Here is a 25,020-nt window from a genome sequence, read left to right as displayed (position 1 = left end):
TCATAACAAACACCAAAACACCATCGAATTCTCTCCACTGAGACATCCCAGTTAAAGCTAACCAAGTGTATGGAAATTAAGTCAAACATGTATTTTTTCATTATGATGCAACATCATCATACTGTGTGTGTGTGTGTGTGTGTGTGTAAGTGTGTGTGTGCGCGCGTGTGTATGTGTGTGTGTATATATGCGTGCGTGCGTGCGTGCGTGCGTGTATGTGTGTGCGTGTGTGTATGTGTGTGTGTGTGTGTGTGTGTGTGTGTGTGTGAAAGAGAAACGACTGATAATTCATTTAGTCTTGTACAACAGTATGAATTTATTTGTAATTACTTGTTAGTATTGCAACATGTATAACGTATGTTTGTTCAATGTCTGTTCCGTACACAGTGACTGTGGTGTGTCTCCGCATTCCTGTGACGCGTGTACGCTATGTGAGTTGTGGTAAGCCAAAGGGTCTTTTTGAATAGGGACAACTTTGACTTTGGTAAAAAATCCTGTTGTCGTGTGAGTGGTGATGAAGATAGGTTACGTCTTGCTTCTGTGTTTTTCGTGAAAGAGTCGTGAGGGCAGTGGTTGTATTGAAAGAAACAATGTTTTTGCAATGTGATAAGATAAACGTGAAAGTTCGCTGATAAAAGATAAAAGGCTCACTGAGTGCCACATATGCCTATTCCTCTGGTGAGAGATGCCTTTTAAAGGAAGAAGAGCTCGAAATAGTTACACAAACAGCAAGCGTTTTGATATTTTATGCACGTATTCAAAATAGGCGCACCAGAAATCATGGACACAATTCATGAATGCGCTGCGTTACTACTGTAAATCTGTGGAAGCACTGAAAGTATCAAGATATTTTAGAAGGTCCCTTTTCATTGTTATCATCAGTGCCACTGTTCTGTAAGCAGTGCCCATGTCATTGGTAATCTCTCTCTATAAGTTTCTCTCCACAGATAAACTTGCACACATTCTCGCACACACGCACGCACACATTCATACAAACATACATATATACACACGTACATACCCACTCACACACGCGCACACACACTCTCTCTCTCTCTCGAAAACCTAATAACAAACAGGACCATCAAAAAAGATGCTTGAACTCTACTTTAATCACGCGACAAGGGGAACGGGGTGAGACACTAACGAGCACAGGTGCACTGGTATCTGATCTTGTAGTCTGAGCAGGCCCGCTGTGCGTTGTGGACGTGCAGACAGGTGAATCCCTCCTGCACACTGCACACCGCCGTCTGCCCTGTGCTGAAGTACTCCATGTCCGTCACCGTCATGCACTCCACGTCCGTGATCCGGCCTCCTGCACACACCACCGTCCCAAGTCCATCGTGAACGATGAAGATATCACTGACTACGGTGATAGGAACTCAGCCTAAAGGCAGGGACTAAAACGGCCAGCGCTACAGGCAACCAAATCAAATCATGTCGCTTGTAACTTTTGAAGGCTGTCGTACAAGACTGTAAAAACATTTAAATCTTTCTCCCTAAAAACAACGACATATTCTCTCTCTCTCTCTCTCTCTCTCTCTCATTACGAACACACACATACACACCAGACCTTCACAAAGCGCATCTGAAAGCGAAGACAGCACAGACCCCACCCACCCCTGATCAACACAGACAGACAGACAGTCAGACAGACAGTCACACAAAGTGCTGTACCTGGACAGAACATGGCCATCTCCTCCAGTGTCCAGTGCTCGCGGTCCCCGTCCCCTGCAGGGCTGTCTCGGTTGACCCAGTCTGACCACTGACTGATGCACGTGCCGCTCTTCTCCGGGGTTTGGTCTTCAGGTGGGGGTGTCACCGTGTCTGGTAACACAGCAACTAATAGTGTGACATCCAGAAAGGAGGCTATTTGTGTGTGTGTGTGTGTGTGTGTGTGTGTGTGCGCGCGCGCGCGCGCGCGCGCGTGTATGTGAGGGATGGAGAGAGAAAGTGTGTGTGTGCGTGTGTGCGTGCGTGCATGCGTGCGCGTGTATATAAGTCTCCCACTCACCTGTACAAAGACAGTAAACGCGGACCTCGTAGTCGGCACATTGTCCATGGTTGTTGCTGCACGTGAGACCCGTCTGGAGGTCACAGGTGACGGACGACCCCTGGGTGACGGCCTCCATGGTAGCCACGTCCCGGCACTCTATCCGGAGAGGCTGATCACACAGGGGGAAGGTGGAGCGGAGCACCGCCACACTCTCCACGTCACCAGTGCCTGTGGCCGGGCTGTCTACGTTCATCCACTCACTCCAGCCGCACGGGGCCCGGGATTCGCTTCCCGGTTGGGCGCTGGGCAGGGCGGAGGGGGAGGCGGTGCAGGTGGGGTCGTGGTTTGTGCACAAGGGGAGGCCACCCTGACAGCTGCAATCCGAGCAGGAGTCGTCTGGGTTCTTCCATGTCTCGAAGGGCTGGAAGGGGCAACAGGCCGTCAGTGTGCCCCTCCGGGGGTTCTGCCTTTTATACACACAACAATGACAGCAAACACCGAAGAACAGGTGGGGGAGAAGAAAAAGAAGAAGAAGTTTATCAACAACAACAGTCAGTTTCAGTTTTAAAGCGGTGTCAAAACTTGCAGAGTGTTCCATTTTCGCTATACAACATTCGCTGTAGATAAAAAAATAAATAAGATAAGAAGCAGACTCCTGACCTTTGCAAAATCCAACGCGGGCTTGTCAGTCTTTGAGAAAATAGCAACAACCACAACAACAACAACAACAAAAGTAAAACAACAACATAAACAACAGCAATATAAACAAACAAGTTGCGTATAAAGGACATTTAAGTAATAACCACGCATACCGTTTACAAAGATGACAACAATGACAACGTCGTCAACAACAACGCCCAAAAACAATGTCGTCAAAAACAATGACGTGGTCACAACAACAACAGCAACAACGTTGTCAACAACAATAACAACGACAACGTCGTCAACTATAACAACAACAACGGCCGCAGCCAAACCTACATTAGCCAGTGAACCGTCCGGCTTGACACACGGGCACATGTTGTCGGGCACACATGTGTTGACGTCCAGCCTCTTCTCCCCCGGTGCACAATGGGCCCGGGCACTGGTACTGCGGCAGGCGGGCACACAGTTGTGGGCGTCAGCCGTGTTGGCACAGCCCGGGGTGGATGCCCGCAGGGCCGGGCACGCCTCCTGACACGTGAAGCTGCACGCGTCGTATGTCTCGTCGTTCGGGCACGGGGACGAGCGATCTGTCCGAGGGGCAGGTTAGAAGGGGGATGAGCTTGGGTCGACACTTTTGTTTTGAAGTCAAAAGTTTGGATCGGCTGACAGAATTGAACTGATGTCAACTCGTTGGCTGATTGGAACTAATTCTGTTATAGTTAAGTGGTTGGTGAAGACGTTTTGTTGATTTTATGTATGTGTATGTCAATGTCGTTTCCGTCTTTGTTTCATTATTCATTTATACGATTATCTATTGCGTGAGGCCTAAGTAAACAGTCATTAAAATCTTATCCAATTATTCTGTTTGTTTCAATAATGTTGTTTATATCTTTTTACTTAACTATCATAGTTTCTGTCTTAAAAACAGAAGCAGATGTTTATTTGCTGTTTATGTGTGTGTGTGTGCGCGCGCGCGCGCGCGCGCGCGCGCGTGTGTGTGTGTGTGTGTGTGTGTGTGTGTGAGAGAGAGAGAGGGAGATGGAGTGATCTTCATTCTAACTGTAGTTTTATGGATCGTGTTGATGGCAAGTTATGTCATACGATTGAAAAGTGGAAGTAAATAACCTGGCTTAGATTGTACATAAAACAAAAATATATTGACTTTCTTCCAGCTTCTTCGCGCGTGCGCGCGCACACACACACACACACACACACACACACACACACACACACACACGCATGCATACATACACACACATACACACACACACACACACACACACACACACACACACACACGCGCATTCACGCCTACAGAAAGAGAGAGAGAGAGAGAGAGGGGGGGGGAGGGGCAGGTCTCACGTGTGGTCAATATCTGGCGGAGATTATGGTTTGGCAATGGTTCCGGCGTTGACGCTGAAAACATCCAAGAAGTAAGAGAAACATTTGTCCATCTACTTTATTTGTTTAATAAATTACAGAAGCTATCATAAAGACGCATGAAAACGTAGTAAACAAGAGAACAAAAGTACAGTGGATGTCTTTTTCTTTCAAGTGCCTCCCTAACCCCCAAAAATCAGAAAATACAAAGATTCCTAAGTCACAACGTGAACACAAAAAACAGGCAGTCCTGTGCGTGCTGACAACAACAACAATAACAACAATAATAAAAATGATAACAATAATACTAATAATAATGATAATACTCATGTTGACAATAATGATAAAGGTATCTATATAGTGCTTCATCTTGTCAAGAGACAAACCAAAGCGCTCCTAAACTAGTCATCAGCATGCATGCACAAGTCTGACCGAAAGGGACCACAGAATAAACTTCAAAAGACCTGTGAATAGTTAACCAGAGAAAGTGTCGGCCGGAAAGTAGAAGGGGAGAGGTAAGCTTTTGTGGAGAGAGGTGGGTTTAAAGGCAACACTTGAAAGAAGTGAGTGCAGACATTTGACAAAGCGACAGGGCGAGCTGGTCCACAGTGCAGAGACTGTGGAGAGCGGGGACGACAACACACCTGGCATGGCGGAAGGATTGGCGGTAGGCACCAGAGACTTGCAGTAAGCGTAACTGATGTGCTCCAGCGTGCCGTTACGACAGTTGCTGCAACCCATACATCCAACACAACACCATGACGCTTTACCTCGTTGGCGACTGCTGACGTGGCAAAAGCTTCGTGCTAAATCACTTGATAAAATTTGTAATACTCGTACTGTTATATTGCTTTTGACATGTTCAAATGATACACTTGGGTACTGTTTTCAGTTGTAATATTCGTGTCTGTAAAGAAAGTTCGTAACGAACGAACCGAACCAGTATGTAACCAATGGACAAAATACGAGCGGTTTTTTTGCGAAAAAAAATCACACAGCGCATAGCCAGTGTTAGCTTTTTTTCACGCCCTCAGCCTTGGCTGCAGCCCAGTTGTGTTACATCGTGCTGCACATTTCTGTTATACCGTCCTCTCTTCCACAGACACCTCACGTCATGGACGAAGAGAGAGAGGACTCTGTGCTCTGTACGAGGTCTCTGCCTCTAATGTACAAACACTAATATCCCAGTGACTAACACTGGCTACGCGCTGTGTCGAGGCCATCATCAATGCAGCTGCTGTCTTACCCTGTTGATGGTCAGTGAGTCTTAAATCATCACTCATCATTGCTATCTGGAAGATGTGTGCTTTCAATGCTTCTCATATATTCATTTGCTGTGCATGTGGGGAATGCCTGTCTCCACACAGTGGTAGCGGGGTCTACTGACCAGATCTCACAGTCGTGGTTGCAGGCGTCGGGATCATAGACTCTCTCGCCCTCCCGGTATGTCCTGCCGTTGATCTTGCAGGACGGGGTGTCGCACAGCGCCTCAGGGATACAGGTGACCGGGTACTTCAGGCTGGCGTACACCTGGCCGGTGGGGCAAGGCTGAAGGGTGCAGCCCTCAAAGCACAGGTTCTCCACGTCCTTACAGTCCTGGTTGTAGGTCAGTCGGTTTTCGCAGGTCTTCCTGGGGCAGGGGCTGATGCACGGGCTGTATGTCTGGCAGTCCTCACACGCCACGGCTGTGAGGCAGGTCGTCGTCATTCATTATAGTCATCTTCTTCGTCATCGTCTTTATCGTCATCATCATCATATGATAACTACAACCAGACAGTAAGTATCACTTTTAAGTTAACGTTATCAGCAGCATATTCGTACCCATGCTGGTTTTTACTCCGGAATCAGATCTAACTAGCCCTGATTAACCTCGAGATCTTTGTAGATTAGCCTGGCATGACACCTGTGGATTAACGTTAACTAACCAGAACTGCCCCAGCTGAATTTACTCCTACCCCATCCCCTCGTAATTGGTATGTGGATCATTGCAGGCTGGTTTGGAATCACCCACAGTAATACGTCTGGTTTAGAATTAATACAGGCTTTCAAATTATAATTCATCCACGTTTGTTTCCGTTAAGTTAAAATAGAGAGGAGAAGGTGCGGGTCAGTAAAGGCCAGCCCAGAATGACCCAGAAGTAAAACCCAGCCAGGGAGATAGCTTCAGATGGTAACACCGGCACTGTCATCAACTGTAGCAGCTACAGTGTCACAGAATGTAACAAGGCCCCGGATCTTTTTTTGCCATTTGTCTTGCCTAACAGGTAAAACATGAAAGTAAATCTGGGTACAGAAGTCCACAGCTACTACTGCTTTTCATTGTCCCATGTACTCGTGCATGTGTGCGTGTGCTTGTGCGTGTGCGCACGAGCACGCGTGTGACAGACAGAGACACAATGAGAAACGCATACATGGACAAAAAGAATGAGACAGACAGACAGAGACGCTGACAGAAGACATGACTCACGGCATAAGTCTTTGCTCCTCCAGCTGATGGGGAAGCCCTGGTTAGCGCAGGCGTGAGCGTAGGCGGCAATGGCGGTGCACAGACAGTCGCAGTCGCCGCCCTGGTTGCAGGCGCACGTGTCGAAGACGCACCGCTCCATGTACTTGGTGTGGTCCAACACGGGGTGACATGCGGCGAACAGGTCGGAGGACAGGATGCTGCACTGCTGCTGGGCCCACGGCCGGCGCTGGGGCAGCCTCAGGCACGTGTCCGTCACCTGGGGGTGGGATGGGGGTGGGGATAATAGCAAACTGACAGATGTACAAGTAGGTAACAAGACTCTCTGTGGACTTCGGCACTTGGACCGCGGCAGACGTGACTGGGAGAGGATGACATGGAGGAACATAGACATATTTGCAAACAGGAAATACCACCAGCAATCAAAATGGAAACACGGTAAATCACACACACACACACACACACACACACACACACACACACACACACACACACACACACACACACACACCTGCAGGGAGGGAGCACAGTAGTCATGGAGTTTCCAGCTGTCCCCAAACTCGGTAGGGCGGACCAGGGCGGGGCCACCATCAGGACCCTTGAAGTCATCGTTCTGGTCGCCGTTATAGTTTCCGCACAGTCCCTCCACCTGTCACAGTGCACAACACAAGCCCTCAGTCCGCGTGGACAACATACCTCTGAAGAAAGGCTGAGCTTTCCCCTTAGAGTTCAGTTTAACGACCTGTTGACTTTAACCCTTGAGGTAAAGTTGTTCGAGGTCCTAATAAGGCACACACCTGCCAAAATATACACAGGATGTATCAAAACATAAAACAAAACAAGAGAAGCAAGGCCTTCAAGACTCACTTGTGATATACTTTTAAAAAAATCTAATCGTTAAAATGTGTTCTGTATTTGTTATTATAAAGCGTCGGGTTTAAAAAAATTAAAAAAAGAAAAAAGAAGAAAAAAAAGTCCTGAAGACAGATTCGAACCCTGCGTGTTCGGGTGAGAAGAAATTGTCTGACCCAATACACTACCGTGGCTCCTCAACTGACGCTCAAAAATTTTACATTTAAACATGCTTTTTAAAGGGCGATAAATCGATTGCGGTATTTGCAGTGAGAATGCTGTTTAAATCATATTATTGTGGTGTATCTTGAGCATTCAAAAAATCTTTAAGGGCAATTTTTAAGTCCACGGTAAAGGAGACGTGGCCATCGCTGCAATCACACTGCAACATTTAGCCGTTTTCTCTGGATCTAGACAGATGTACAAGTTTAGTAACACCCGCCGGGAATGTACGACACAGTCGATTCAATTTCTCTTTTATGATCATTCTAGTTTTATAGTTTTAAAGTTGATATGAAAAATGTGTATTTTGTTAACTCACTCAGTACGGCCAGTCCTCTCTTCTCCTCTGCACAGACCCTTCAGATGTCCAGTGGGTGTCTGAATGACCCAACCTTTAGCTTCCGTCGTCAGAATTGTGGTATTCTTTGTCAACATTCACCTCTTCAGTGTAAGAGCGTTCCACTTGTAATATTTTGATGGTGGTAATTGGGGAGAAACGCTGTTAACGTCGTCTCTTTCGCCGTTCGTATGGAGAGAGTTAAACTATTAACATGTAGAGCCAAGTACAAGTACTTCTAAACGTCGTATGAAGCGAAGAGGGCTTCATTTTGAGAAAAGTCAAGACTGGAAATTTTTACGTTTCATCAAGGGTATTAACTCTCATGGTTTATTATTTTAAACTGTGAATTCCAACTGATTTTGTTGATATTTTATGGCAGTTTGGGGCATAATCCAGTAAGTGATGAGGCGTTCACAAATCTTTCTCTGAGTAAATATTTAACGGTCTCCTTCTCCAACTTTCCATCACATGTTATCGTGTATTGTCGATTGAATATAGGATTGAACGGACAGGTCAACAACTTGAAACAAAATGGCGTCCTTCGTGTTCGCGAGGAATATGAGCACGTGCTTTGAACACGTATAAATATGTGTACGCAACTGATTTTGGGTTCAGCCAATAGATCTATAAAGTCCACTCGTAGTACTGATTTTAGTTTTTTTTCCGAAAAAGACCACTTGGGCGAATGAACATAGTGAAAGCCCTGTACACTGAGAGTAAAACACACAAGCCTTTTATGTATTGAGTATAATTTCAAAATGTAATATTTACGATGAGAAAGATCAGTTTAAAGCAAATTAACACCCTTAGCATTAATTACAGATTAATTTCCTTTTTTTACTATCAGCACCAAAGACATGCACCAGAAATATAACTTCCATGCTTAGCAAAAGAAGTTCCTGTTTGAACAAAAAATGATAAAAATGACTGCTCTTGATGCTGTGTCAGAATATCAGATCAAAGCGCCAAGTTTAGATAATTAAAAAAAAATTATAAATATAACAGTAAATTCAGTTTGCATATAATTTGGCTTCTTTTTAAAAAAAATATTTTTATGCCCATCCCAGAGGTGCAATATTGTTTTAAACAAGATGACTGGAAAGAACTGAATTTTTCCTATTCTTATGCCAAATTTGGTGTCAACTGACAAAGTATTTGCCGAGAAAATGGCAATGTTACAGTTTACTACGGACACACAGACAACCGAACACCGGGTTAAAACATACTCACTTTGTTTACACAAGTGAGTCAACCAGAAATGTTTGTTGTCTGTGTGTGTGTGTGTGGTGGGGGTGAGGAGGAGGGTCCCGGGGGGCAGTAGGGGTTGGGGAGGCGCTATGGGACAGATTTGTGAATGATGTCGGTAGGGGACCGAAACAGCATGGGGAGGACGTCCCCGAACGTCCCCTGGGGATAGTTTAGGACACTGACTAGTCCCCTGAGAGATTAGGGAGGACACAGACCCTGGAGAACATCAGGATTATCAGTTTTGACCCGTACCTCGGAGCGCGATAAGAGATTATGTGTCCTGGACGCAGATCAGATGTGAATATATACGTGGTGGATATGGGGGGTGGGGGTAAAAAGGGATGTTTACGAGGTAATAGCTCTGTAACGGCACAGTCGATAGAGCACCAAGAAAAAACTGAGGGCCCAAGATCCTTACGTGATGCCGGTGCTGTGTCTCCAGCCTGACGTAGACTCTGGTGCCCTTGTCCCACTGGATGGAAAGGCCGAAGGGCGTGTCGATGTAGACGAACTCCCCCACCTCCCTCACGGTGAGGGGGGACCCGGCCTCTGCCCGGGCAGACTGCCCGCGGACCAGCTGCAGCTTGTAGAAGGTGGGGGTGCCCGGTTCGCCCACCATCAACTCGATCATCTTGGAACACGTGACGCCAGCGGTGCCACATGCAACGTTCTGCGTGGACACCTGAAGGAAGAGGGACGAAAACAAAGAAAAGGACACCTGAAGGAAGAGGGACGAAAACAAAGAAAAGGACACCTGAAGAAGGAAGGACGAAAACAAAGAAAAGGACACCTGAAGGAAGAGGGACGAAAACAAAGAAAAGGACACCTGAAGAAGGAAGGACGAAAACAAAGAAAAGGACACCTGAAGAAGGAAGGACGAAAACAAAGAAAAGGACACCTGAAGAAGGAAGGACGAAAACAAAGAAAAGGCTGCAGATTGAAAACGTCACTTTGATAAACGTTTATTTTCCAGATTATTAAACAGGTGTCTCGTTTCAAAGTCTGATACTACGTTTTGCTGTTCTTAACGTTGAACGGTAACTGTTTTGTTTTTTAATGACTCTTGTTTTACAAGGGATAAACCAATGATCGATTTAGTAACTCGGTTACACGTGGAAAGAGATTCTTTTATCGTCATTTGTCTTAAAATGACAAGATAACACGTACAATGAAGTACAATATCAGCAAAAAATTTTGTACTCCACTTAGAATATCCGTTGATTTCAACCCCGAAATTCAACAGAAGCCGTTTCCATGGGATGTTACACGTCTATTCAAAACGTTGTCACTCTGAAAACATGAGTAGTGTTGTTATCAACATATCATGCAGACTGAATCCAGAAAAACAATGAAATGACAGTCAATACCTGAGTATCTTTGTAAAAGATGTACTTATGAGTTGGATTGTATCATGTAGTATTAAAAGAATCATACGACATGGTTTTCAACTTTCGCCGAGGCTGGACACGGTAAATTATAACATACTCATTTTACTACTTAAAACATTATCACTGAAACAACGTGGGAGAAGGGTGGTCTTACGCTCAACCTGCCTGTCTACACGTGTCCCAGGTACTGTATGCATTTAGTGGTGTATGCCAAATAAGCAGTTAATGGCAGAAATCATTCATTTATTCAACATGAAGAAACACGACGGGAGAGCTTTTAGGCCTTCAGATATACAAGCCTGGAATTCACTGTCTTTTTCTTTCCGTCACAGTCCCTCAACTATATCCTTTAAAATCAATCTTAAAGTGTGTGTGTGTGTGTGTGTGTGTGTGTGTGTGTGTGTGTGTGTGTGTGTGTGTGAGTGTGTTTGAGTGTGTGTGTGTGTGTGTGTGTGTGTGTGTGTGTGAGAGAGAGAGTGTGTTTGAGTGTGTGTGTGTGTGTGTGTGTGTGTGTGTGTGTGTGTGCGTCGATGTGTGTGTACGTGCGCATGTGTGTCTGTGCATGTTTGTGTGTGCGCGCTTGCTTTGTGTCTTTTTTTTTTTTTTTTAAGCGCTCTGAGCGGTTTGAAAACACTATACAGATGTAGTACTTGTAGTAGTAGTATCGCCATTCACCTGGAACTGAGGGTTAGCGCCGTCCTGAGACTTGACCAGCACGTAGTCACAGGCCCCCTGGAACTGGTACTCCTTGCCGTCAAACGTCGTGTAGTGGGAGTCCCCGATGGCACTGCAAGTGGCGGGGCAGTCGTTGGAGTCACACACCCACTTCCGGCCGTGGCACGTGCTGTACGTGAAAAGACGTCACACAATGTCAGGACATTCCGAAGGCTGGCTTCTTAGGTCAGCGGTAAAACATAACTCATGCATCCATGGTCACCGCATCAGTTAGATCAATTGTGCGTTGACCACAAGCCAAGCTGCTGTCTCTGTAAATGCAATTCACGTGTTAAAAGAAAAAGATGACAATATTCTACGAATAATTCTATAAAAAATAAAATAAAATAAAATAAAAAATCACTTCCGACTACAATATTTGAAAGAAGTTTCTGGATTTTTTGTTTCAAATATGACTTGGGTAAAACCTGCACAGTAAAACACAATACAATCAAATAAAATTGAGTGACAGAAGATGGGTAGCCATTTCCTGGCAAAATGCTGCCTTTTCAAAAGTGCAGGAATGAAAAATAACCATTACCAGTATGACCAATGATTAACACATACTGTTCAATACAACAATTCTTTCACCTAGGAAAACTGATGTACCTCGTGTTATGTATACTTAGGTGAAAATGTCCAAAGCAAAGGCACATGTAAATATTTATCAGTCCTAACATGATTAACCATCAGTGCCAGAAGGAAGACAAAGAATCTTAAACAGAACACTGAAACGGGATCTGTCCACTGACCACTGGTTGCAGTCCATGGTGATGACGTCCCCCTCGTAGTAATCTTTACCGCCGTGGTGACAGGGACAGCGGGTCTTGTTGACACACGTGTCGCCCTCCAGCACAAAGCCCTCCACACACTCACATCCCGCGGTGCACTGGGCGGGGTCCAGGGTGCACGTGCCGCCGTCCAGGTTGTCACAGGTCTGGGGGCACTGTGACACGCACTCCTTGAAGATGGAGTTGGGGGGACAGAGGGGCTGCAGGGTGGGGGGCAGGTTGTCGCCGAACGTCAGTCTGCTGCAGGACCACGAGGCTCCCGCGCACGTGCTGCACATCAACACGCCCACCCCAGTCAGTCACGTGATGTCATGTCTGGGAATGTTACGTCTTCTCCTGTGGTTTGGTTAACAGGGACAACCCCGAAATCTCGGGAAGCGGCCAGTTTAACGCTGCGTTGATAATGATAATATAATAATAATAATAATAACATACAGCGCTCACCCTGCAGCTCTAAGCGCATGCCACAACAAGGATTGGTTCAATGCTCATGCATCAGTCTGGACATGAACTAATTAATTGACAGTATTAACTCACTCAGTACGGCCAGTCCTCTCTTCTCCTCTACACAGACCCCTCGGATGTCCAGTGGGTGTCTGAATGACCCAACCTTTAGCTTCCGTCGTCAGAACTGTGGTATTCTTTGTCAACATTCACCTCTTCAGTATAAGAGCCTTCCGCTTGCAATATTTTGATGATGGTAATTGGGGTGAAACGCTGTTAACGTCGTCTCTTTCGCCGTTCGTATGGAGTGAGTTAAAGACTTGAAGTGAAGTAGCTGGGGGAAGTGGGCGGATAGAAGTGAAGGACTCTACAGTGTTAGTGATCTGCTGGTACTGCATTGCCTCTGTGTGACAGGTGTCCAGGTGCTGTGCCCGCCACAAGCTGACCAACAATAACGGTGACATCACTCCGCACTGGATCCGGGCTGCATGAGAATCAATGTTTCGACAAACCAAGAAGGGTCAGCTACAGAGTGGGGCTGATGAACTATAACAATGCACATCGCAGTGATGTTTGCACGAAAAAAACCCGATGGACTACTAATTAACATGAAATGCAAACCACGAAGTATGTGTTGTTACAGCACAAGTACACACACGCGCAAATCTTTAACACATGCTCGTGAACTCTCACACACACAGATGCACGCAGACATACACGCACGGAAACACACACACACACACACACACACACACACACACACACACACACACACACACACACACACCTCAAAACAAATAGACCAACATGCAGCTTTCTTCCAATGTCAATTCTGCTGTTACAAAACGATAACATAATAATGATACGACTCCATAAAATGTATGTTTGAGCATATGTGTACGTGATAGGACATATCTATTTAAAAAAGCTGTTGTATATTGTTATTTTGTGCCTGTGTTTCATTATAGTATGATATATTTTTTATATGTCTGAGTTAGGCATAGGTATCATATGCCTATCCTTTACTGTGATTATTGCATGTGTATGGCTGTGTTTATTGTATGTGTGGTTTACTCAAGTCGACATTTAAGCATTTAATGTCTTTTTTTTTCGTCTTTTTTTTTTTGTATATGTACTCGTATTGTATGACTGTGATTCTTGTGTTCAGTTTATGTGTTTCAGGCCACAAACTGATGTATGTTTTGAAGATGATAAAGTACTCACCACTTCTGGGCGCCCTTCAGTGTGACGTATCCAGCGGGGTACTCCCGGCCGTCAAAGAGACAGGGGCACTGGATGGTGTCCACACACAACCCCTGCTCGTTGAGGGCCTGGCCGTCAGGGCAGTTACACCCCTCCACACAGCTGGCCTCGCACTCCCCGCCCTGCGCCAAGTTGCGGCACGTGCGTTCACAGGGGTTGCCGCACACCTGGTACTCCTGGCCACCCGGACACTGGATCACTGCACGGGGAATAACGGAGGGGGCTTTGGGTTTTGTTCCGTGTTGATGTCCTCAGTGTTCCAGGATGAGTTTATGGCCGGGCAAGGCAAAATGTTTATTTCCTGTACCCCCTTGGGGACATTACACATCAACGTCTTTGCCAAATAAACAAAAAGTGATGTCAAAAAGTGAACAAATACAAAAGGCCCACACAAGTAAGCATGCAAATACACATTAGCAATCATTTTCCTTCACAATAGAAAAACTAGGTTCCCTATCAAGGTACAGTTTCATTGAAAAGAAATAGGAAAAGTAAAGACAACTGCTTTAAGTTTTAACAATATTCTTTTGTTTCTTTCAGAAAACACTAAGCGGAATTTACTGGTGTTTCGCCGGGTTCTATAAAATGTAGGTAAACATTTTTTTCCTGATGCTGTCAAAAAAGGGACACAAAAACAAACAGTGAAACTCATCAGCAATGTCATCGAGGTTTGTTAAAACTTGAGACGCGATGGTCCGTGTTTCACAGGGGTAGAACAATGACTGTTAGGGTCACAGACACGCACTAAAAATCGATCATCAAAAGAACAACTGTTGTGGCTAATATGAGAGAATGAATGTACCAACTTTTCACACACACACACACACACACACACACACACACACACACACAATCTCTCTCTCTCTCTCTCTCTCTCTCTCTCTCTCACACACACACACACACACACACACACACACACACATACACACACACAAGCAATGCATGCGCACACACAGCTGCACATCCCCTCCCCTCTTCCCTTAACCTGTTACTTCTCCACTCACCCCTCAATTTTGTTTTTCCACGTCCAATATCACATGACTGGAAAGACGTGAAACTAAAGACTACAACATATGCAACGCACATATGCGCGCACACTCAGAAATTGTTCGTTCAGACTGGTTAAGATTTATCTGCATGGCAACACTTAACACAGCGTTCTAATGAACAAAAAGAAAAGGACATTCCCTTTTTGAAGTGTCAAAATGATTGTTAAGTTTTGAAGCTTAAACCGTGCACAAATACACAAAGTGACACAACCTCTGTGTCATCAACAATGGAAGGAGGGGGAGAAGGAAGGTAAGGGAAGGAGAGACAGTCACATCATGTCGGGAGTATTGTGCAAAACATGAACATTGGCCAGCAGGGCTCGTCGAGGACACAGACACATATGGGTTTACTCTGACTGATGGCAACATGTTTGTTGTTTATTTCACAGTGTGCTCGGGGTGCAGAGAAAAAAATCCTGGTCATGACTTGTGTTGTGTGTTGTGGTACCTTCCATTGTATTGTACTGTCCTGCTACAACAGATTTCTCCGCGTGAAATCTGGACTGTTGTCCTCGGGACAGCGCGTCGCCACAGTGCTGCAACACATATTTTTTGTCTGTCTGCAGGTTTGTTTTACCATCAAGGGGATTTCTTTCCAGGAACAACCCTCTCGTTGCCGTGAGTTCTTTTACGTGCGCCAAGTGCATGCTGCACATGGGACCTTAGTTTATCGTCTCATCCGAATAATTAGTACCCAGACCACCAGTCAAGATCTATCGGAGGGGGCAGTAAAATTCCGGGTCCGTATATTGGACTGGAACCCTTGGACACCCGGTTCCTGGTCTGCTGCATTACCACAAGGCAACCGCTGCACCTGTTGCTTTGTGAAGCCTGGGTTTTATATGGTCAACAATACCTCTCTACTGTGGTGCTATGCCTGCGATGGTGACTTACTGCATTCAGTGATCTGCAGTCTCCAGGAGAGCTGCACTCCCTTGGCGGCACAGGTGTCGGCGTACACCCCCAGTGTGGGACACAGGCAGTCCGCCATGTTCTCCGAGCAGGAACACATGTCGTAGACACAGTCATGGATGTAGCTATCCACCGGCTCCACGTCATGGCAGGCTGAGGACAGAGGGGTGGACATGATCATAATGTCTCTACTTCACATAGACAGACATATACAGACAGAGGGGCAGGGACGATGAGAATGGGAGACAGATAGACATGCTAGCAGGTTCTAAAGCGAACAGACAGAGACACGAACATACAGACAAAAAGAAAGGCAGAAACAGAGAGGCAGACAGACAGACAGAACGCAGCTTCTGAAAAAAGGGTGTCAAACTGAAAATGTGTCACATTAACATCTACGATGTAAGAATTACGTTTTATGACCTATCGCCTTTGAGTTCAAAAATGTCCCTGATGTTGACGTCCTAACTGGCTGTTGTCTTTACGTGATGCAATCTCAGTTTTACATCCACAAAAAGCAACACACAATCATAACTATGCTCGTACAAGCACCTTCCTCTCACCCACTGACCCAGGACTTCCCCACTCGGAACATCAGAAGAACAGCCAGGACTTCACCCCGCTTGGAACTTCATCCCCTTTTGACAGCCATGGCTCCACCTTCGAACGCCAGACAACCAGGACTCACCTCTTCGAACAAGGCAATCCAAGTCCTGAACGACTTGATCTTAAGAGATTTGCCTGCACGTCGTTAAACCCAACTCCACTACTACACCCACCGTCCCCAGCCCTCTCCTCCACTCCCCCATCCCTCTCTCTCATGCTCAACAGCAGCCCCACGTACCACTGAAGACAGCGGATTTGAGCCGATCGCACATGTCCTTAGCCTGCTGCAGTCTCTGGGGGTTGGTGTCACAGGGGTTGTTTATGTGTGCGGGGACGGGGGGACAGCTGGAGTGGGTCTGCCAGCTGTTGCCGAACAGGTTGGGGTTCGGCTCCACGATACCCTCCCGCGTGGTCAGGTCGTTGGCCTGGTTGTTGTCGAAGGTGCCGCACAGCCCCTGGGTGTGGCCCATCAGGGAGGAGGGGGCGGTCACGTACACCCGGGTACGTCCGTCCCACAGCACCGTCACCCCGTTGGACAGCTCCGCCTGCACGGGTACGGGTTGAAAGTCAGAAGGAAAAGGTGAGGTTACAGACACGAGGACAAGTGACAAGAGGTAAGATTTCCCCGAGAAGTCTGCAATCACCAGTGTATGAAAGGACATCAAACAGAATTTCTTCACCTGAAGTGATATGAGGGGATATGGTGACGTGCGTAATGTGAGTATGCATGTATGTATGCATACATGTATGTACACCCCCCTACATACATACAAGCACACGCACGCACGCTCACACAGACACACACACGCACGCACACACACACACACACACACACACACACACACACACACACATGACGGGCATGCGAGCAGACAGACAAAAAAGCTATTAGTCCATCAGCCAGCAGATTAATCGGTACCACTCATAGTGGCAAGTGTTATCATATATTTTTGGAATCGTCTATGTCCCTAGATGTCATAAAATCATGATAATGTTGTGAACGTGGCAGCTTTCTGCCTGTTATCACGTGATTTCTAACCCCACCCTACCGCGTCGAGAACGCGCACCGTGATCAAGCTCTGTTCTCCCAGAGCCTAAACCACTGAAGATAGAAAAACTATTATTGAACAAAAAAGATGTATAATAGCATGCTAAACAACTTTTGTTCTTATAAGTATATCAAATTATTATTTGTTCGTGAAATGTAGTGGCGATTTGAGGATTTCATGACATGTTCACACAAAATTCGGCATGTCGTCTTTTGTCAAAGCTAAATCGTTAGATATAGGATGGCACTTAATGAAGCAAAACGAAGCGCATGGGACTTGTGAACAACTTTTATTCTCATAACACTATCAAAATGTTGATCGTTTTGGAAAAGTAATCACTTTTGTGAGTGTCATCAAAGATTACGCAACACGACAAAATTCTCAGTTTGTGTTCTGCTCTGCCTAAATGGTTGCAAAGAAAAAAGTACTACTATACAAGAAGATGTAGAATAGCACGCAAAACAACTTTTGTTCTCATATATTTATCAAAATATTATTTCGTTCATGAAATGTAGTGCCGTTTTGAGGATTTCATGACAAAATTCACACAAAATGCGGCACTTCGTCTTTTGTAAAGGCTACCTAGTAAGATATAGGAAGACATATTTAGAAGCAAAACGAAGCGTAAGGGACGTGTGAACAACTTTTATTCTCATAACACTATAAAAATTGTTAATCGTTTCGGAAAAATCATGGCTTTTGTGAGTTTCATCAAAAATTACGCAACACGACAAAATGCTCAGTTTGTCCAAGTCGGTGTAATGCTCTGCCTAAATGGTTGTAGTTGTAAATATACAGGTATGATATGTGAAATTATCGCACATTCTTATGATATAGGGATTAACATAAAGAAAGTAAAATCTATATTTTTCCTATGTTTGTGTCTGTTTCAGACGGCGTCAGAGGGCAATACTGACCACCAGAAGTACTTCTGATTGATAAGGATCCAGTACCATCATGGCAGAAGCTCCGCCTGAAGGTAGACCCGGATTAAAGTCTTCAGCTGACCAGTGTATCATCCACTAACAGACTTACAAATGTGATGAAAATGAGTCTGACTTCTCCAAATTCATTCCAATCATTGGAAACTTTGCTTGAAGCGGCTAAAACAGGGAATCATGCACCTGTGCTGGATGCTGCCAAGACGGTAGTTGGTATGGAAGTACCAAAAATAAAATGCCATAGGTACTGCAGAACTGTCTTCACTATGAAACATACTTTGAACAGCCTGAAAAGAAAAGCAGAGGAATCAGTTCAACCACGTGAGGAAGCTTCGCAGACAAAGTGGCAAAGTCGAGGACCATCTTCTACTTCAAGAGTTCTTCCAAAACAATGTATATTTTGTGAAAAGTCTTCGAAGTATTTGAAAAAATCCAACACAAGAGAACAGTTAATACAGGCAAAAGAACTTCGTGTGGATAAAAGACTACGTGACATTGCTCCTGGGAAGAATCACTCTCTTGTTGATGGAATCTGCTATCTTTTGTAGACACAGTGCTGTGTCGTTCTCTTCAAGCTGTTCATATGATACTCCATGTCCTAGCCTGTTCAACGTTCTGATCAGCTCCACGTTTCAAGTAAGACTTTTCACGCCATATTACAAAAGGATGTGTTTTGGAGTCTTCTGTTGCCCATGATTTACAGCAAACACAAAGTCTTACTTTTCACAAAATATACATTGTTTTGGAAGAACTCTTGAAGTAGAAGATGGTCCTCGACTTTGCCACTTTGTCTGCGAAGCTTCCTCACGTGGTTGAACTGGTTCCTCTGCTTTTCTTTTCAGGCTGTTCAAAGTATGTTTCATAGTGAAGACAGTTCTGCAGTACCTATGGCATTTTATGTTTGGTACTTCCATACCAACTACCGTCTTGGCAGCATCCAGCACAGGTGCATGATTCCCTGTTTTAGCCGCTTCAAGCAAAGTTTCCAATGATTGGAATGAATTTGGAGAAGTCAGACTCATTTTCATCACATTTGTAAGTCTGTTAGTGGATGATACACTGGTCAGCTGAAGACTTTAATCCGGGTCTACCTTCAGGAGGAGCTTCTGCCATGATGGTACTGGATCCTTATCAATCAGAAGTACTTCTGGTGGTCAGTATTGCCCTCTGACGCCGTCTGAAACAGACACAAACATAGGAAAAATATAGATTTTACTTTCTTTATGTTAATCCCTATATCATAAGAATGTGCGATAATTTCACATATCATACCTGTATATTTACAACTACAACCATTTAGGCAGAGCATTACACCGACTTGGACAAACTGAGCATTTTGTCGTGTTGCGTAATTTTTGATGAAACTCACAAAAGCCATGATTTTTCCGAAACGATTAACAATTTTTATAGTGTTATGAGAATAAAAGTTGTTCACAAGTCCCTTGCGCTTCGTTTTGCTTCTAAATATGTCTTCCTATATCTTACTAGGTAGCCTTTACAAAAGACGAAGTGCCGCATTTTGTGTGAATTTTGTCATGAAATCCTCAAAACGGCACTACATTTCATGAACGAATTAATATTTTGATAAATGTATGAGAACAAAAGTTGTTTTGCGTGCTATTCTACATCTTCTTGTATAGTAATATTTTTTTCTTTGCAACCATTTAGGCAGAGCAGAACACAAACTGAGAATTTTGTCGTGTTGCGTAATCTTTGATGACACTCACAAAAGTGATTACTTTTCCAAAACGATCAACATTTTGATAGTGTTATGAGAATAAAAGTTGTTCACAAGTCCCATGCACTTCGTTTTGCTTCATTAAGTGTCTTCCTATATCTAACGATTTAGCTTTGACAAAAGACGACATGCCGAATTTTGTGTGAATATGTCATGAAATCCTCAAAACGCCACTACATTTCACGAACAAATAATAATTTGATATACTTATAAGAACAAAAGTTGTTTAGCATGCTATTATACATCTTTTTTGTTCAATAATAGTTTTTCTATCTTCAGTGGTTTAGGCTCTGGGAGAACAGAGCTTGATCACGGTGCGCGTTCTCGACGCGGTAGGGTGGGGTTAGAAATCACGTGATAACAGGCAGAAAGCTGCCACGTTCACAACATTATCATGATTTTATGACATCTAGGGACATAGACGATTCCAAAAATATATGATAACACTTGCCACTATGAGTGGTACCGACCCCCTTAATTTGAGGGGCTGGCTGAAGGACTATATGGAACTGGGTATGATGTAGCAAAATAAAACAAAGAAGAGGAGGAAGAAAAGCAGCAGCAAGCGTAGCAGAAGAAGAAGAAGAAAAAGAAGTGAATGATGATGATGATGATGATGATGACGATGATGATGATGATGGAACAACAGAGACACCCAAAGTGTTCTGACCTGCATGAAGAGGGAGGACACCATGAAGATCTTGAGGCCCGGCACTTCATAGGGCAGCTGGGTGATCTCCCTTCCGTTGACAAATAGCTGGTGGTTGTGGTCCATCTTGATCGTCATGCCGTTGATGTCGATGGTGACGGACTTGGTGCACGTGGCGAACTCCGCGTGGCCGCACTGGATGTTGTCCACGATGATGTCAAAGTTGTTATCGTACATGAGGTAGTAGGAGCACTTGCCCATGAAGTCGAAGCGTGTCCCGTCGAACGTCATGTAGTGGGGGTCCCCGATAGCGGAGCAGCGCTTGGAACAGGACTTCTGAGTGCAATTGGGTTTTCCGCCTTGACACGTGCTGCAACACACAACGATAGATATCATAACATAGCGTTATACATACTGTTCACATACAAACAATATACACTGTAAATAGGAGGAAAAGTGTAGTAGACAGAAAACAAATCGTCATTGTATTACTCTCTGGCATCGTATCTTTCAGTTGAGAGAATTTACTTTGGTGACAGTAACGAGAACATGTTTTGCCTACAAGCATTTACTCATTATGATTTTTAGTGCTAAGAGTATATGTAACAAGGGTATCGTGGCGATTGCCTTGACATGGCCTTAGTGGTCGGCGATGCTCTAAGCACCATAATTTGATTTGATTTGATTTGTAACAAGAACATGTTTTGCCTGCCATGATAAACGTGTGGTATAAATTTGGTTCTAAAATCATGAAGATAGGAACACACAAGAGTCTGACGCCGTGTGGTCCGCCACACCTCCAGACAGGTGACAGACCACAGAACAAACGGCTGTACTGTGTGTTGATGAGCCGCTCGGCTTGGTACACCAAGCGAGTTCGCAGTAATTATATATGTTTTCATATCTTGTGTCAACAAAGAACATAAACTGCATTAGACCATGACTTTTGAGCGTAGTAAGCGATACTTTGATGGAGATAAAATTCATCAAGTGTATCACAGCCTTCCCTTCAGTTTTGGGCTCCTGAAAATCATTATTTATGAACATTCTCTTCCGGCCAAAGCAGCCATCAATACTGATTGTGATGCATCAAATGCAGATATGCAGCACCTTAAAACAAACAAACAAGCAAGCAAATAATATGCAAGAAAACAAAAATTGCAAGAAAACTGCCAGGAAAATTGGTGCTTAGACGTGCAGAAGATAACGTTAATCACCAACAGTAAGTACGTGCAAAACATCACTGTAACAGCTGTTTTATCATTGCGAGGCCATGGATCCTCTATAAAACCCGATGGACTGGGATTGTGACAGCCAGATAACCAGCCGTGTAGACTATCTGCATTATCTGGTGGAAAACAGAACAAAAAGAACTGACACTTGCACGCTTCACACTACACAGGGCCTGGCTGATAATGTGTCCTTGTGCACATTAAACTACACAGGGCCTGGCTGATAATGTGTCCTTGTACACATTAAACTACAAAGGGCCTGGCTGATAATGTCTCCTTGTGCACATTAAACTACACAAGGCCTGGCTGATAATATGTCCTTGTACACATTAAACTACACAGGGCCTGGCTGATAATATGTCCTTGTGCACATTAAACTACACAAGGCCTAGCTGATAATATGTCCTTGTACACATTAAACTACTCACGGCCTGGCTGATAATATGTCCTTCTGCACATTAAACTACACAGGACCTGGCTGATAAATTGCCCTTGTACACATTAAACTACACAAGGCCTGGCTGATAAATTGTCCTTCTCCACATTAAACTACACAGGGCCTGGCTGATAAATTGCCCTTGTACACATTAAACTAGACAAGGCCTGGCTGATAAATTGTCCTTGTGCACATTAAACTACACAGGGCCTGCCTGATAATGTGTCCTTGTGCACATTAAACTACACACCGCCTGGCTGATAAATTGCCCTTGTACACATTAAACTACACAAGGCCTTCCTGATAAATTGTCCTTGTTCACATTAAACTACACAGGGCCTGGCTGATAAATTGTCCTTGTCCACATTAAACTACACAGGGCCTGGCTGATAATGTGTACTTGTGCACATTAAACTACACAGGGACTGGCTGATAATATGTCCTTGTGCACATTAAAATACACGGGGCCTGGCTGATAAATTGTCCTTGTACACAAAGTACTACACAGGGCCTGGCTGATAAATTGTCTTTGTACACAATGTAATACATAGGGCCTTGCTGATAAATTGTCCTTGTACAAAATGTACTACACAGGGCCTGGCTGATAAATTGTGCTTGTGCCCATTAAACTACACAGGGCCTGGCTGATAAATTGTCCTTGTACACATTAAACTACACAGGGCCTGGCTGATAATGTGTCCTTGTGCACAATGTACTACACATGGCCTGGCTGATAAATTGTTCTTGTGCATATTCAACTACACAGGGCCTGGCTGATAATGTGTCCTTGTGCACATTAAACTACACAAGGCCTGGCTGGTAAATTGTCCTTGTGCACATTAAACTAGACAGGGCCTGGCTGATAATGTGTCCCTGTGCACATCAAACTATACAGGGCCTGGCTGATAATATGTCCTTGTACACAATGTACTACACAGGGCCTGGCGGATAATGCGTCCTTGTGCACATTAACTACACAGGGCCTGGCTGATAATTGTTCTTGTACACACTAAACTACACAGAGACTGGGTGATAAATTTTCTTTGTGCACATTAAACTACACAGGGCCTTGCTGATAATGTGTCCTTGTCCACATTAAACTACACAGTGCCTGGCTGATAATGTGTCCTTGTGCACATTAAACTACACAGGGCATGGCTGATAATGTGTCCTTGTGCACATTAAAATACACAGGACCTGGCTGAGAAATTGTCATTGTGCACACTAAACTACACAGGGCCTAGCTGATAACCTGTCCTTGTACACACTAAACTACACAGGGCCTGGGTGATAAATTGTCTTTGTGCACATTAAACTACACAGGGCCTTGCTGATAATGTGTCCTTGTGCATATTAAACTACACACGGCCTGGCTGATAATGTGTCCTTGTACACATTAAACTACACAGTGCCTGGCTGATAAATTGTCCTTGTGCACATTAAACTACACAGGGCCTGGCTGATAATGTGTCCTTGTGCACATTAAAATACACAGGACCTGGCTGATAAATTGTCATTGTGCACACTAAACTACACAGGGTCTGGCTGATAATGTGTCCTTGTACACATCAAACTACACTAGGCCTGACTGATATTGTTTCCCTGTACACAATGTACTACACAGGGCCTGGCTGATAGCGTGTCCCTGTGCACCATGTACTACACAGGGCCTGGCTGATAATGTATCCTTGTGCACATTAAACTACAAAATGTCTCGCTGATAATGTGTCCTTCTACGCAATGTACTACACACGGCCTGGCAGATAATGTGTCTTTCTGCACATCCAACTACACAGGGCCTGGCTGACAATGTGTCCTTGTGCATATCAAACAACACAAGGCCTGGCTGATAATGTGCCCTTCTGCACAATGTACTACACAGGGCCTAGCTGATAATGTCTCCTTGTCCACATTGTACTACACAGGGCCTAGCTGATAATGTATCCTTGTCCACAATGTACTACACAAGGCCTGGCTGATAATGTATCCTTTGTGCACATTAAACTACACAGAGCCTGGCTAATAATGTTTTCTTGTGCACATTATACTACAAATGGCCTGGCTGATAATGTGTCCTTTGCACAATGTACTACACAGTGCCTGGCTGATAATGTGTGCTTGTGCACATTAAACTACACAATGCCTGGCTGATAATGTGTCCTTATGCACATAAAACTACACAGAGCCTGCCTGATAATGTGTCCTTGTGCACAATGTACTACACAAGGCCTTGCTGATAATGTGTCCTTGTGCATATTAAACTACACACGGCCTGGCTGATAATGTGTCCTTGTGCACATCAAACTACACAAGGCCTGGCTGATAATGTGTCCTTGTGCACAATGTACTACACAGTGCCTGGCTGATAATGTGTCCTTTCGGCACATTAAACTACACAGAGCCTGGCTGATAATGTGTTCTTGTGCACATTAAACTACACAATGCCTGGCTGATAATGTGTCCTTGTGGACAATGTACTACACAAGGCCTGGCGGATAATGTGTCCTTGTGGACATTAAACTACACAGTGCCTGGCTGATAAATTGTCATTGTGGACAATGTACTACAAAGGCCCTCGCTGATAATGTGTCCTTGTGCACATTAAACTACACAGGGCCTGGCTGATAATGAGTCCTTGAGCACATTAAACTACACAGGGCC

General features: G+C 44.6%; 1 protein-coding gene across 1 annotated transcript in view; it reads right to left on the bottom strand.

Moving 5' to 3' along the window:
- LOC143294199 (mucin-5AC-like) overlaps positions 1-25,020 on the bottom strand; it is an 89,099-nt gene that overhangs the window by 41,146 nt on the left and 22,933 nt on the right. The window contains exons 14-28 of the mRNA XM_076605630.1: positions 20,713-21,061; positions 16,553-16,859; positions 15,691-15,861; positions 13,709-13,946; positions 12,002-12,310; positions 11,211-11,379; positions 9,566-9,829; positions 6,997-7,134; positions 6,489-6,744; positions 5,409-5,706; positions 4,597-4,751; positions 2,978-3,228; positions 2,015-2,417; positions 1,666-1,827; positions 1,148-1,366 (exon numbers count right to left, since the gene is read on the bottom strand). Coding sequence (XP_076461745.1) covers positions 1,148-1,366; positions 1,666-1,827; positions 2,015-2,417; positions 2,978-3,228; positions 4,597-4,751; positions 5,409-5,706; positions 6,489-6,744; positions 6,997-7,134; positions 9,566-9,829; positions 11,211-11,379; positions 12,002-12,310; positions 13,709-13,946; positions 15,691-15,861; positions 16,553-16,859; positions 20,713-21,061 — 3,689 coding nt within the window. The remainder of the gene's footprint in view (positions 1-1,147; positions 1,367-1,665; positions 1,828-2,014; positions 2,418-2,977; positions 3,229-4,596; positions 4,752-5,408; positions 5,707-6,488; positions 6,745-6,996; positions 7,135-9,565; positions 9,830-11,210; positions 11,380-12,001; positions 12,311-13,708; positions 13,947-15,690; positions 15,862-16,552; positions 16,860-20,712; positions 21,062-25,020) is intronic.

Source organism: Babylonia areolata, chromosome 19, assembly GCF_041734735.1.
Source record: "Babylonia areolata isolate BAREFJ2019XMU chromosome 19, ASM4173473v1, whole genome shotgun sequence".
Classification (NCBI taxonomy): domain Eukaryota; kingdom Metazoa; phylum Mollusca; class Gastropoda; order Neogastropoda; family Buccinidae; genus Babylonia; species Babylonia areolata.
Note: the sequence above shows the minus strand (reverse complement) of the source record. Positions and strands in the feature narration are given on the sequence as shown.